This window comes from Grampus griseus, assembly GCF_964374135.1.
Source record: "Grampus griseus genome assembly, chromosome: 4".
NCBI lineage: Eukaryota > Metazoa > Chordata > Mammalia > Artiodactyla > Delphinidae > Grampus > Grampus griseus.
The window spans coordinates 38,098,623-38,112,478 of record NC_138997.1 but is presented as its reverse complement, the minus strand read 5'-3'; the positions used below and the strand labels follow the sequence as shown (position 1 = coordinate 38,112,478).

Here is a 13,856-nt window from a genome sequence, read left to right as displayed (position 1 = left end):
CACTTCTAAGTTTAAAACAATAATCTAATGCTGGTATACTTCCAGCCCTCAAAACATGATAAGAAACATTTTCCATGAACTTTTCCCTAAATTTTACCTGTTATACATATCCATCTCTCCATTGTTCTACCAATGTATTCTGATGAAACTTCAAAACTGAACTAATTAATACCTTTATCCTTTTTATCTATAAGTCGAGTTATAAATCCTGCTAGAAGATTCTACAACCATAGGTAATTGGAACCACTATAAATGTTTCATTACCAATTTTAGGTATGTCCTAAACTCTGGTCAAATGTCCAATCCAAAATCCAAGAGTCATCTTAGATTCCTCCCTCAAAATCCAAAGAATCACAATACCCTATCCATTCTACTTGCTAAATTTCTCTCTCATTTATCCCACTTTCTACATCCCCACTCTCAGTTCCTCATCCACTCTTGCCTAGATTACTGCCTCAGTGATATTTATAAAACACAAATCAGATCACATCACTCCTCTCCACAAAATTTTTCAATGGCTCCCCATCAGCCAGTCTTACAGAATAAAAAGCTCATTGCCTCTGAACAATATAAAATGTTTCATGGTTTTGTCTCTGGCTACCTGTGCTGCCTCATCACTGACACACCCACTTAGTAATCTGTCCTGAAATGCTGGGCTCACTGTCCTTCTGCAGCTGTGCCACATGCCTCCTGCCACCAGAGCTTGCCACCCAAGCTCTCCCTCTGCCTAGGATGTCCACTTCCTGTTTCTCCTCCTGAAAAATGCTTGCCTGTCTTTGGAACCTCAGTTTAAGCAGAATATTGTATAATGCCTGGTTTTGAGTCATTTTTTTTATTGTGGTAATAACACTTAATAGGAGATCCACCCTCTTAACAAATTTTCAAGTGCATATTACAGTATTATTAACTAAAGGCACAATGCCAAAGGCAGAGCTCTAAAACTTATTCATCTTGCATAACTGAAACTTTACATCTGTTGACTAGCAACTCCCATTTCTCTCTCCCTCCAGCCCCTCATAACCACCATTCTACCCACTCTCTGTATGGGGTTGCCTATTTCAGATATTTCATATTTGAATCTTGTTCTGACACTTATTAGCATTGTAAACTTACACGAATCAGATAACCGTCACACACTCCAGTTTTCCTATAGGTAGAATTAGCTAAGATTTGCTAAAGTTCTCATGGGACTTGAGTAAGATAATACATACAAAGCACACAACACAGTGCCTGACACATGGGAAGTGCTCAATGAATATCAATGATTGTATAGACATTTCCTGTTCTGGTTTGTCCACCACTCCTGTTTTCTTTTTGGGTAGCCTCTCCTCCTTTCTATCCATGTGATTCTGTGGGTTAATAAATATCTCCTCCATACCTCAGTGAGAATGATGGGCATGTGATGTAGCCCTCTCCTTCCTGTGCAGCTTATCACAGAAACTTCATTTCCCCTGACCACAGCAGGCAGTCAGGAGGTCAGGATTTTTCTACTTGGAGTTGGTGGATATGCCTTTAAGGCCATGGAGCTGGAAGGATGTGATTTAGAGACCACTAGTGGCATTCTCTGCTGCCAAGTGAAGGGCTGTCTGAGACAAAGAAACCAAATGACAGAAAAATGGACCAAGGGATGGAATTAATGGGGCAGTGACAGTGCAGGAGGAGAGAATGAGAGGGTCAGGGAGGGAGGACAAAAGTAAAAAGAGAGAATCCTGATGATATAGAAATACCGATTCTCTACACTTAATCACACCTAAAGCAAGGACTTCTGACATCCATGCTCAACACAGCGATAAACTCTTTCCACTGATGTTTGAATTGGGTCATTTGCATCTGAGAGTCCTGACTACAGGTATTATTATTTGTCAGTTATAGCTATTGACACCAGCTCCTCTAGGAAGCCTTCCCTGATGCCCTCAGGTAAATTTAGATGCCCACTTTCCTGTGTTCTTACTATACCTTTTATACACCTTCCCACCAAATTGTAAAGTCTTTGCTATGGTCTGAATGTTTGTGTCTCCACCCAATTCTTATGTTGAAATCTTAACCCCAAAAGTGACGTATTAGGAGGTGAGGTCTTTGGAAGGTGATTAAGTCATGAGGGTAAAATCTTCATGAATGGGATTAATGCCCTTAAAATAATGCTCTACAAAGTTCCTTTGCCCTTTGCACCACATAAAGATACAATGAGAAGCCTGCAACCCGGAAGAGGGCCCTATCCAACCATGTGAGCCCTGTGATTTCAGACTTCCAGCCTCCAGAACTGTAAGAAATAGGTTTCTGTTGGTGATAATCTACCCAGTCTGTGGTATTCAGTTACAGCAGCCCGAACGGCCTAAGACAGTATTGGAGGATTGGTACTAAGTCTTTGTAATGCCACAGTGATAGCTACTATCACAGTGCTTGTAACAGTGAAACATATCGTACCCACAATAAATATGTGGGATAAATAAGATGATCTGCTTATGAACAAATGCTGAATAATAAAATGAATAGTAAAAGCATTCATAGAGTACTTAATTTATGCCAAGATTGCTCTAAGCACTTCAAATACATGAATTTAACTTAATTGCCTCAAACCCCTAGTGGTGGTTCAAATACTGTCTCCCTTTTACAGGTAAATAAAATGAGGAACAAAGAGCTCATGTGCCCATAGTCATAAACTCTAGTTTGTGGGATTAAAGCAGGAGCACCCAGACTCCAATGCTAATGTAGTCAAGGTTCTCCTGCTTTAAAGTTAAAATAAAAACAGCATAACCTGTAAAAATTACTTTCTACAATCACTACCAATGTGACCACTACCTGATAAAAGTGAAAGAGTTTGATTATTGTACTAGTTACAGCAGACAAGCAAGAACAAAGGAAACTTTCAGGTTCTAATATTTTTAGAAAGCATTAAGTGATACTCAGCAATATCTCACCACATTAAAAATATTAAGTTCTAAACTCTATAAGAAAAAAAAGTCTAAAAATTTAGAGAAGAATAAAGCTAAGCTCATTAACCACTCTCCTTCTTTAATGAATGAATTATTCATTTAAACATTCAAATACTTAACGAATTCTACATGCCAGGCACTAACCAGCAGCCTCAAGTTTTTTCTTCAACTTGAATAACCTAGGAATAATGATTTTAATATATTTTATACCAAAATTCCACTTCCAGAAGCATCATCAAGTTTTCAGAAAGAAAAAAAAAATACATCTATACATTATCAAAATGTTTTATTTTACAATCAAATGTAAATGATTACTTGTTTTGGTAATTTTTTTATCCTACATATACTGAATTGCAAATGGTTAATGATTGTTTAAAAATACAGTATTGCACATTTAGAATCCTGAGCTATCTTGTGGTCAAAATACAGTATTTCTCTAGTTATTTTAATTTGTCACAGGTTTTAAAAAAGATATTAAATGGGTGGATTATTGCTGATTATCTACCATAAAGTTCTAATTATGTACTTCTATCTATATCAGACTAATTTTTAGCTTCTATAACATGCTCACATTTTCTTATTAACCTAATGAAAAGCTTTTTAGAATCAGGACAAATAGGATAAACGTAATCCATAAAAATAGGTTTTTAAACTCAACTAAGACTAGGAAACACTGCATATTCTTTCTTGAAGATTCACCGTGCATATGTCTTTATTAACAGTTCCAAGAAGTTCATAAAGAAATTGGTTTAAAATTCCTATAACTCTGTGTTTTCCCCTCAATACCAATGAACAAACTGTGGAACATACTTTGGGAAATGGTGATGTAATGGATTATTCACTCTTTGATTACATTTCCCTTCTCTCCATTTTTGATTTTACTCAGTACACTGAGAAGGTACATTTTAGCAAGTTAATTGTGTTTCATTAGGCCTTGTGCTTACACTTTTGTAGAAGTTTATAGTTTGAGACATACTTCAGTAGATTCTTAAAACAATTCTGTAGGAAAGGAGAGCAGGTTTCCTCCCCCTCCTCATGAAGACAGTGAGGCTTACCCTACGGCTGAGGTCACACATAATTAACTTGCAGTAGCTTTTCCCCTAGTATCCCTGCTTGCTTTATCTTCTCCTCATTTGAAAGTGGATGGAATTGTGGGGGTGGAAAAAGGAGTGTCTGAAATATAGCTTTGCCTAAGGTTACCAGTGCTATTATGTAAAGTATGAAATACTTACCAGTACCATATTTAATGATGATATGAAGGAAAGAGGTTTTTGTGAAGGTTAGCATCAACTACTATTTTTTCTATAGAACATAAAAAGACTGGAAGACTCCAAATCCTTAAACTTCTATGCCCTTGTTTCTGCGTGACAGCCCAGGGGATGTCACAGCAGTTGGTGCCTGCTTCACTCCATCTCTGCTGCACTATGCACAGAGCTCAGTAGAACTGTGAAGAAACTACTGTAATCACACCAGGAACATCCCCACAGAAAATTGAGTTTTAGTGGATTTTCCTGAGGAACAGAGAAACCAAATGGAGATTCTCTTTTCTTAAGGAAAATCTGGAGGCTTAAACAATGACAGCAACAACACCTGCCCCCACCACCCCCTTCAAATATACAAATGCCAAACAAATATTCTGGCAAATGGCTGTATGGAAATGATTATTGTTTTAAGGACTAGCCCCAATGCTGCTATAACCCTGATGTCTAGAGTGTGAAATGGATTAGAAAGGATTCCATTGTAGTTCCACTGCTAAAAACAAAATTGGAGCTCACAGGCCTAAGCACGGTTGGACCCAGGAGCTTTGGAGCCACAGCTGTGGATAACTGAAGGTACTTTGGCCAGCTATCAGGCACTAGCAGAGATATAAAACTGAACGTACAACTGGACATCAGAATTATGGTTTTTCTCTACAGTTCTATTATTTTTATTTATATCTGTAAAATTGAAAGGTTAAGTCTGATTTTTTTTTCTTAAATATCTACTAGCCACCATATGCAGTGGTTAAGAATCCGCCTGCCAATGTGGGGGACACGGGTTCAATCCCTGGTCTGGGAAGATCCCACATGCCACGGAGCAACTAAGCCCATGCACCACAACTACTGAGCCTGTGCTCTAAAGCCCGTGAACCACAGCTACTGAACCCATGCAGCACAACTACTGAAGCCCGCACGCCTAGAGCCCATGCTCCACAACAAGAGAAGCCACTGCAATGAGAAGCCTGTGCACTGCAACGAAGAGTAGCCCCTGCTCTCCACAACTAGAGAAAGCCTGTGAGCGGCAACGAAGACCCAACGCAGCCAAATATAAATAATAAATAAATAAATAATTTAAAAAATCTATTAGCTACCATATAAAAGTATTTTGTGATTATCTTAAAATAAATTTTCAAGAAATGCAATTACAGTAACCTAACACAGCCTTCACTCTAGACGATTCTATCGTGTACGCTGAGATGAATGCATTTTTAAAGTGCTTCTTCTTAATTTGCCCGGTTGTCCCTTTAACAGGGCTCCCCATGCACTTGAATTTCTTTTGATCATCCACCTAAGGAGAGGTATCTGCACCTAGTCTTTCCCTGCAGTACCCAGTAAGCAAGCCCTTCTCTCTGTGTAAGAGAGACAGGTCTAACCAAGTAACACTAAGGATTCGGCCTTTCAAATACTTCCACTAAACTGTCAACTTTCGCAATGAAAGCTGCCGTTGGTAAAACTCCCCTGGGCACTGCTTGGTCTCCATGCACACTGCGATTTTTTCCTTCTGTAACATTACCTTTTTCTCACCCACCTGGAACACAAGGCCCTTCACATAGCATTGCAGAAAGGCTTTCTGCTTCAGAAAGGAAGCTACTTCTCTTTGGCTGGTTGTACACTTTTGCCTCTCATTCTCAGTTAAATACCACCGGGAGGAGTGTCTTCAGGTTAGGCCCTAGAAGCAGCAGCGACCAAAGCCCTATGCCTGCAGCTTTCCTAGCGTGATCCAAGCACGATAGTCCATCTCCACAGAGGTTGGTGCCTTCTCAACCATCCTTATTTTGGCTTGAAAACGCACATGTATTTTACCAGTAGGACACCAGCCTTTCAAAAAAAGTAAAATGCTTTTGCCTGTAGTTACCCTCGGAAACTAAGCTGAGTGCTTTTTGTCATTCAGCTGAAATGAAGAGTATTGCAGAACTCTACAACCATTCTCACACACTGCTCCCTCTGTGGATGACTCTTTGACAGAGACAGCACACAGTGCCCGTATTTCCCTTCTTCTCAATTTGAAAAGACAAAAATGTTTTCTGGTTGGAATACAGATCTTTTAAGGCAGTGGAAACGCTTTCTAGCCAACTCACCCTTGCCCCTCTTACAGATACAAACTAACGTGAGGAAACCGTCATTGTGTAGGCCTGCCAGAGGGGTTAGCCTTATTTGGAAGTGAGCGAAGAGTTTCAAAAGGTGAATGAATACAATGTGTGACGTTTCTGAGATCTAGCATGCATCAGACTCACCAGCACCACCACGTGTTCACCAACTTGGATTTGAATTAGGAAATAGAGCCAATTTCAGGCATTGCTGAGAACTGGTATTCTTGGGGTGGGAGAAAGTAGACTATCCATAGAAGACAGAAAAGGATAAGTGAAAATTCTCTAGTTCTGAATTTAAATGGAAAGTAGCAGTATGAACCTATGACATATTTTAAAAATATTAAAAACAAACATACATATTTCCTAGCTCTGACCACTGAAAAAGTCTAGAAACAACTGATGTCATGTCAAAAGGACTCAGGAGTCCCTGGGAAGCTCCAACTGGCCAAAGATAGGGCCTCAGTTAGAATGATAACTGTAACGGAGTCCACGGTGATATGAATAAATAAATTTTACAAAACTGGTCACCACTGGAGGATATTTGTGAATCAACTCATTATTCTGAAAACTGTTAAATAAAAGAAGAGAATCATGCCTCTACAACTGGGCAACCAAATAGCTGATGAGGGGAGTCTTCTCAGAGAAATATACGCAGCTAATAAGTGAAGAAAAGAACAACAGAATTCACCATTTTTTGAAGCCTCAACTGAATTAATGGATGTTGGTATGAATCATCAGTGACTGCTAATATCACAGAAAGAGACAATTATCTATGTCTCCATGGAAGAACACATCATCACCTAAGACACTGTCTTGCCAAAACAAAACATGCAAGCTACATTCTGATCAACTACCAATTTACAGGAAATAAAAGGATTGAAGAATACGTTACCAGCACATGGAATGTAATCATCAAAATACACATGGGACAAATTACCTGGTTTCTTTAAAAATAAAATTCAAGGAGGAAAAAAAAAGTGAGAGAGACATGGAGGGAGAACCTAGAGATTAAACAAGACTTCAGAGACCGAACAATCAACGGCAAAGGGTGGATCTTCTTCGGATCTAATTCAAAATTCTTAAAAACAATTTTTTATGACATTTAGGAGACAACTACAAATTTGAGCACTCACTGGGTATTTAATATTAAAAAATGATATTAAGGAATAAAAGTCCTATATTTTAAATACACATTCCAAAATTATATAGGTGTAATTACATGTTGTCTCGGAGCTGCTTCAAGATAATATGGAATAGGGTGAAACAGGTGGGGGTATAGATAAAACATGACAGCCATCAGTTGGTAAATAATAAAGCTGGATGAGTTCATGGGTATACAAGGAACACTCACAGTATTTTTATACTTTTGTACATGTTTAAAATTTGTGATAATCGTTTAAAGACAAGACGACACTGCAGAAAAGAGTCTGGCAGTTTCTCAAGGGTTAAACGTAGATCTACCGTACGATCCAACAACTCTGCTACTACCTACACTGCACATCTAAAAGAACTGAAAGCAGGGATTTGAGCAAATATTTGTACACCAACGATCACAGCAGCATGATTCACAATAGCTACAAGGTGGAAACAACCCAAGTGTCAATCACCCGATGAATAACAAAATATGGTATATACACACAGTGGGATTCATTAAGCCAAAAAAGGAATGGCATTTCATTACATGCTATAACATGGATGAACCTTGAAAACACTAGGTTTAGTGAAATAAGCCGGACATAGAAGGATAAATATTGTAGATTCCACTTACACGAGGTACCTAGGATAGGCAAATTCACACGGACAGAAAATAGAATCGAGGTTTCTAAGGGCCGGTAGGAGGGATAATGGGATTGTTCCTGTTTGATGGTTACAGAGTTTTTGTTGAGGATGATGAAAAGGTTTTGGTTATAGACAGTGATGATAGTTATACAACACTGTGACTGTATTTAATGCCACTGAACTGCATATTTATAAATGGTTAAAATAAATATGATTTATGTATATTTTACCACAATGAAAAAAAGAGGAACAACCGAGTTGAAATTTCAACTCTTCCTCGTCCGAGAGTCAGTTTCATCGTCCGTAATTGTAGTTGTCTATCCTCTGAGCTTAGTGCAGAGTAAGCACTCAGTAGGAGGTATCAGTACTACTTCCACTTCAACAGCAAAGGATTGTTGTGAAGATTCACAAAGTCAATGGATATGAAAGAACTTTCTAAAGGGCAAACCGCTGTACAAATATTAACAAACATTAGGTGTCACTGTCTCCCAAGGCCATGGAACAGGTCAGAAGAAGGGTAATTCTTTTGCACTGGTATGTCCTACATGGGCCAAGAGAATATATGGGTTTCTGTACTATATCAGAAGGTATTAGGAAAAGAAAGCATAAAACTTAGAGAACAACTGTCTTTTACCCCGATGCTTAAACACGCTCAGGCAACTGCTTAACATAAGTGCCAAAGACATAACGGACATACCTTTCTTTCCTTTTAGGCTACTCTTACTAAAAATTTACTGCATTTTCAAAATACAGAACATGGAAGCTTATAGCACTTCTTAAGCATAATTAGAGCCTACTGCCAAATACTATAGTTCAATTCATATCTTTAATCTCATTTTGAAACAGCAATTACAAATGTGTATTTAAGGAAACCACTAGCTTCCCTTTTGGAACCCATGAAAGAAGGCCAGGATTCACCTTAGCATAAGATGATAACTACTGAACTACTATGAATTATCAGAGTATCAGAAAGAAGGTCATTTTCAATTACGGGTTCCATTTACCTCTGGCTTATAATAGCGGCGAGTATATGTTAAGTCAATAATCAGCCCAAGTTCTTCGTTGTGTTCTTGGAGTTTGTTAAAAAAGATCCAAGGGGGAGAAACATTCTTCTGGAGCAAGATTCTTGTCAAATCTCTGTCAGAAAGAATAAAATAAGAAAGAACATGCGTTTAAAATCCTTTATTATATTATCCATTTATTCAAACCCTGTGATGCTAACATATGAGCTTCAAAGTAAAGTCTCTTCCTCTGGAGTTTACAAGCGGTATTACGATCCTTTCTTACAGAGAGATTAGACGGCAGAAAATAAGCTCACTTCTATATAGTTATTTCTATCTTTGTTTATTTCATGTTGGTCTCCTAACCTGACTGTAAACTCCCAGAAGGCAGGGACCACATCCATTTTGCCTACCGCTGTACTGCCAGCTCCAAGCAGAGTGCCTGTAAATAGACACATAAATAAATACGTCTTGAATATCTACCTATATGAAGGATGGCTTTCACTGCTAAATATTCTTTTATGTATTTGGCTTACTTATGTACTCTGTTCGATTGAGCTCTTTAGTTATTCAGGTGCCAGCAACACACTTTTCGTTTTAAATTAGTAGACTAGTTTTAGAGCAGTTTGAGATTCACAGCAAAACGGAGCAAAAAGTACACAGTTCCCACTTATACCCTCTCTCCTTCACCCCACACAGCCTTCCCCATTATCAACATGCCATACCAGTGTGCTTCCTTTGTGAGAATTCATGAACCAACACTGACACATCATTATCAATCCAAATGCATAGTTTATTGCATTCATGGTACAAGTAACTGACTATTTCTTTATTTCTAGTATAGTCATCTCCAGACATTTACATACAGAGATACATATTACTTTCTTATAAATTACTTTATTCTTTATTTAGAGTTAGGGCATTCCATTGGTTTTTTTTATTAATTAAGTAGAAAAGTAGATTGTATTTATCTATGAATTCCATTTGTGGATAGCAAAAGGGGTAGTAAAAAGTATTTGCTATAAAAAGGGAAAATGGAGTACGACGGGGTTGAGAGCCAGGGCTCTACATGGTGAATTCAGATTTCTCGAAGAATATGGTATTAACTTTTGCTTACCTTTTTTAAAGGAACTTTGACAGCAATGAAACGCGTCCCAGGCATCCGCTGTTCAACTGGGAGATAGTCTTCCCACCTGTTAATATATTTTTTGTTAGGCAAATTTTATGTTAGGCTGTCTCCCTGCATAGGATGAATGCGCCTTGAAATCGGAAATCATATCCCTCTATGGTAGGTCCCTCTTCTTTCTGCTTTGCATTTTGCTGCTCCACTTATTCAATCCCACCTTGTAATAAGCTATACTTCCCTTGTTCCTGTTTTCCCGTCTTGAAAACAGATAAAAGGCAACAAAACAATGCAACGGTCTCAACAAATTAGGGATATCTAAAACCAGAGATGGCCAGAACTTCTGTATCCCTGATAGAATCTAGCTCACTGTTGACTACTAAGGCATCATTAATACATGCATGTTGACTGAAATAGTTTGAACTCAATTCCTCCCTTTCACAGTTTAGTTTTAGTCCTCATACAAAACCTGATAATAAAATTCCTTAATGCTAGGAATCACAGTGAAAAATAATATCTGAACTGACTTCTGTAAGATGAGTTAGAACTAAGGTTAATTCAGTGTATCTGAAGCAGAGAAAGTGAGGGCAATAGTGGCACAAGATGGGGCTAGAGAAGCAGAGAGGGTTCTAGACCACGCAGAGTCTTAAAGGCCAACAGTTTGTTTTCTACTCTCAAAACAATGCTTTTGAGCGATGTCTGTGAGCAATGTTCCAACCTGCTTTTAAGGTTTCTTGTGTGCAGAATGGATTGGAAGGAAACAAGAAATATGGACACTACTTAGGACCTAATTGCAACACACAGGCAAGTTCAGTATTAGGATGTTGAGGGAGAGGTGATAGATTCAGAAGAAATTCAGGAGATAAACTGAAGCGGGCTTAATGGGGTATGAGATGGAGCAAAGTCTCCATGAGCAAAGTCTCACAATTAATCATCTGAACGTACATGAGCACACATGAGCAAAGTCTCACAATTAATCATCTGAACGTACAGAGGTAGATCTCTCAAATGACACCGGTTAGGAAGCAACAGTACGCCCTTTATCATTCCAAGAGACAACACAAATCAACTGTCTCGATGGAAAATTCGGCAGTACCCGTGCGTTTCTTCACTCAAACTTAGTTCCAGGTCCTCTTACTCACATTTTCTGTGCCAAAACAACACAGCTTGAGGAATTGAAGGGGATTCCATGTTCGTAATTAAGAAGTGTCCCCAACACTGACAGTCCCATCTTAAAAAGCAGTCCCTCTGCATTTTACCCGAGGAGCCATGGCCAGAGCCTCCCTTGTAAAACGATGGGGAGAAATCAGAACATCACACACTGTCCCTTTCGGCTACTGTGAACTGAACCGCGAGACGACCAATACCCCCTAGCACAGCGCGGACGGGGCAGCCCGCGGGGGCAACAGTCACAGGAGACAGCACAGGAGACGAAGCCCAGGCCCAGGGGCTCTGGGCTCCACCGGCAACGCCCAGGGGCCAAGGCGTTATTACCTTTCCGGGATGTGCTTTCCGCCCTTCCTCCTGGCCGACGAACGTCCGGAAAAGCCACGACGCTGACCCCAGCGCCCACGGGCATGATGCCACTGGCTCATGTGACCCCCAAGGTGCCACCTACCCAACGCCAAGAGTGCCAAAGTCGCCAGCCCGGCTCCCCCGGTGCCACCACAAGGCCCCGAAACACAAGCGCCTAGGCACAAGCCCACGCAGCTCGCGCACCTCCTTCTCCTGCGCATGCGCCACCGCCCGCCCAGATGACGTCCACACGCCCAGACGCTTCATTCATAAAGAGGAGTATGACGCCTGCAATCCCCTCCTTAGCCGGAAGATGGTAGCAGAGGTCCACTAGTTCGTGGTGTGTGCACCCTTCAGAACTCCAATCACATGGGACATGGAAAGCTGTCCCACTCTCCCAGTACCTTGTGTGGTTCTTTCAGATATTTCCCAAGTGCTTTACATTCACACTTGTTGTATCTTGTATGTAAGTATTTCTACGTAATGGAGATCCTGTATTTTATACAAGAGCTGCATACCAGACATAGTCTACAATCTGTCGTGGATCGTGAGTTTCCCAGTCAATTTTTGCGTACATCCATCCCATTCTCTTTAATAGCTGCGTCACATTACATAATGTACACGGCCAGTCCGATACTGATGGACTTTTAGTTGTTTTCAGTTTGGGGGTATTCTGTTTGTTTGTTTGTTTGTTTTTGTCCTCTGTTATAGATAGGCTGCAGTGTGAACCTCTTTATACATGTGTATAGCTATATATAAATTTCTAGACATAGAATTTCTGGAATGAAAGAAATGCAAACTTAAAATATTGAAAGGTTTTCAATCAATCTAATCTGCCTAATCAACCTTCAAAAATACTCTATCAACTTACACTCCACTCACAGTGAAACATTTATTGGGTTTCTATTATGTGCCTGGTATCATGCTGGAGGTTGACAGTATGGATTTACATTTTAGACAATACCAAAATATGCTTGAGAGAGATAAGAGTGGAGCTCAGGTATAACATTTCCTCACAGTATCAGGCATAGGGATCGGTACCTGTTAGAAAAACTATGAATCCTGCCCCAAGTGGAACAGCAAAGAACAGCATGTCCTACAGTAGGTCTGAAGGTATAATAGCATACTAAATTCCATTGTTATTTATAATAACAAATGTTTTTTGTTAGTTTTACTTTTCAGTTTCTAGTTTCTGAAAGTATCTTACATACACTGTTAGTAATCTTCACAACCATCTGAGCTGGGTAAACTGAGTCAGGAAGGTCAGAATTATTGAATGAATGAATGAATGAATGAGTAAAAAGATCACTAGCTTTAACGTATCTGGGACAGTCAATAGTCTAACCAAGTTTCAATCCACAAGCATTTATTTACAATTCTGAAAACTTCCACATACTTACAAATGGGACAACAGTAGTCAATTACTACTTGGATAAAGAAAAGATACAAGTTAGCACAACCTAGTTTACAAACTTACAATTAGGCACATTCAATTTGGTGCTAAGTCATAAAATATTCTTTTGCAATTTATGAAAAATATCCAATGGGCATGTAATGGCCAAAAAGTACAAATGATACAAATATCTATAGACATGACAACGTACAAATTGTGACATAAATCTATCGGAAACTAGAAAATCTATGTTGGTCTTATAGTTCCAGCTTGCTAAAAGATACAGGCTTTGGGTGGGAACACAAAAAAGTCCAGACCTGGCCATAACGGGGTTTCCAGAAAGTATGCGAACTAGCAAAGAGTAGGCCTCTGGATGGGAGTGGGTCCAACATGAGATGAAACAATGCCTTAATGGGTATGTAGTATGCTGGGACGGAAAATCTAGGAGCAAGGGATATTTGGAGAATCAGACAGCGAAGTATTTGACACTAACAAAATCTACCAGTATCCCATAGGGCCTCAGGTACCATGCAAGCGTTTGAGGGATTCCAGTATTTAATTAAATCAAAATGTGACAATGGGAGGAATTAAGGACAGCCTCAGGGGTAGACGAACTGGGGATGTTACACCAAGACGTGTCTCAGTCAACCTGATGGGTTCAAAATGCTGGGACAAGACAATACCCTAACTGTAAGAATAAAGGTTTCGGTCAGGGTAGGGCCTCATGTTCCTAAGTGCTGAAATAGAGCTCTTTAGTTTCTTC

At 39.4% G+C, this 13,856-nt stretch overlaps 2 protein-coding genes across 2 annotated transcripts in view; both read right to left on the bottom strand.

Annotated features, from left to right (window-relative positions):
* Positions 1–8,747, bottom strand: part of LOC309822257 (microtubule-associated protein 9-like) — a gene marked incomplete at its 5' end in the record, with an annotated part of 33,295 nt that extends 24,548 nt beyond the window's left edge. The window contains 1 exon segment of the mRNA XM_082654001.1: positions 8,696–8,747. Coding sequence (XP_082510127.1) covers positions 8,696–8,747 — 52 coding nt within the window.
* Positions 8,748–9,082: 335 nt separating this feature from the next.
* On the bottom strand, positions 9,083–11,921 carry LOC309822256 (RNA/RNP complex-1-interacting phosphatase-like; the record flags this gene model as incomplete). Its single annotated transcript, XM_082654000.1, has 3 exons — positions 9,083–9,198; positions 10,180–10,255; positions 11,680–11,921. The coding sequence occupies 3 exons, from the start codon at positions 11,919–11,921 to the stop codon at positions 9,142–9,144; spliced, it is 375 nt and encodes a 124-aa protein (XP_082510126.1). The 3' UTR covers positions 9,083–9,141.
* Between the last annotated feature and the right edge of the window lie 1,935 nt (positions 11,922–13,856).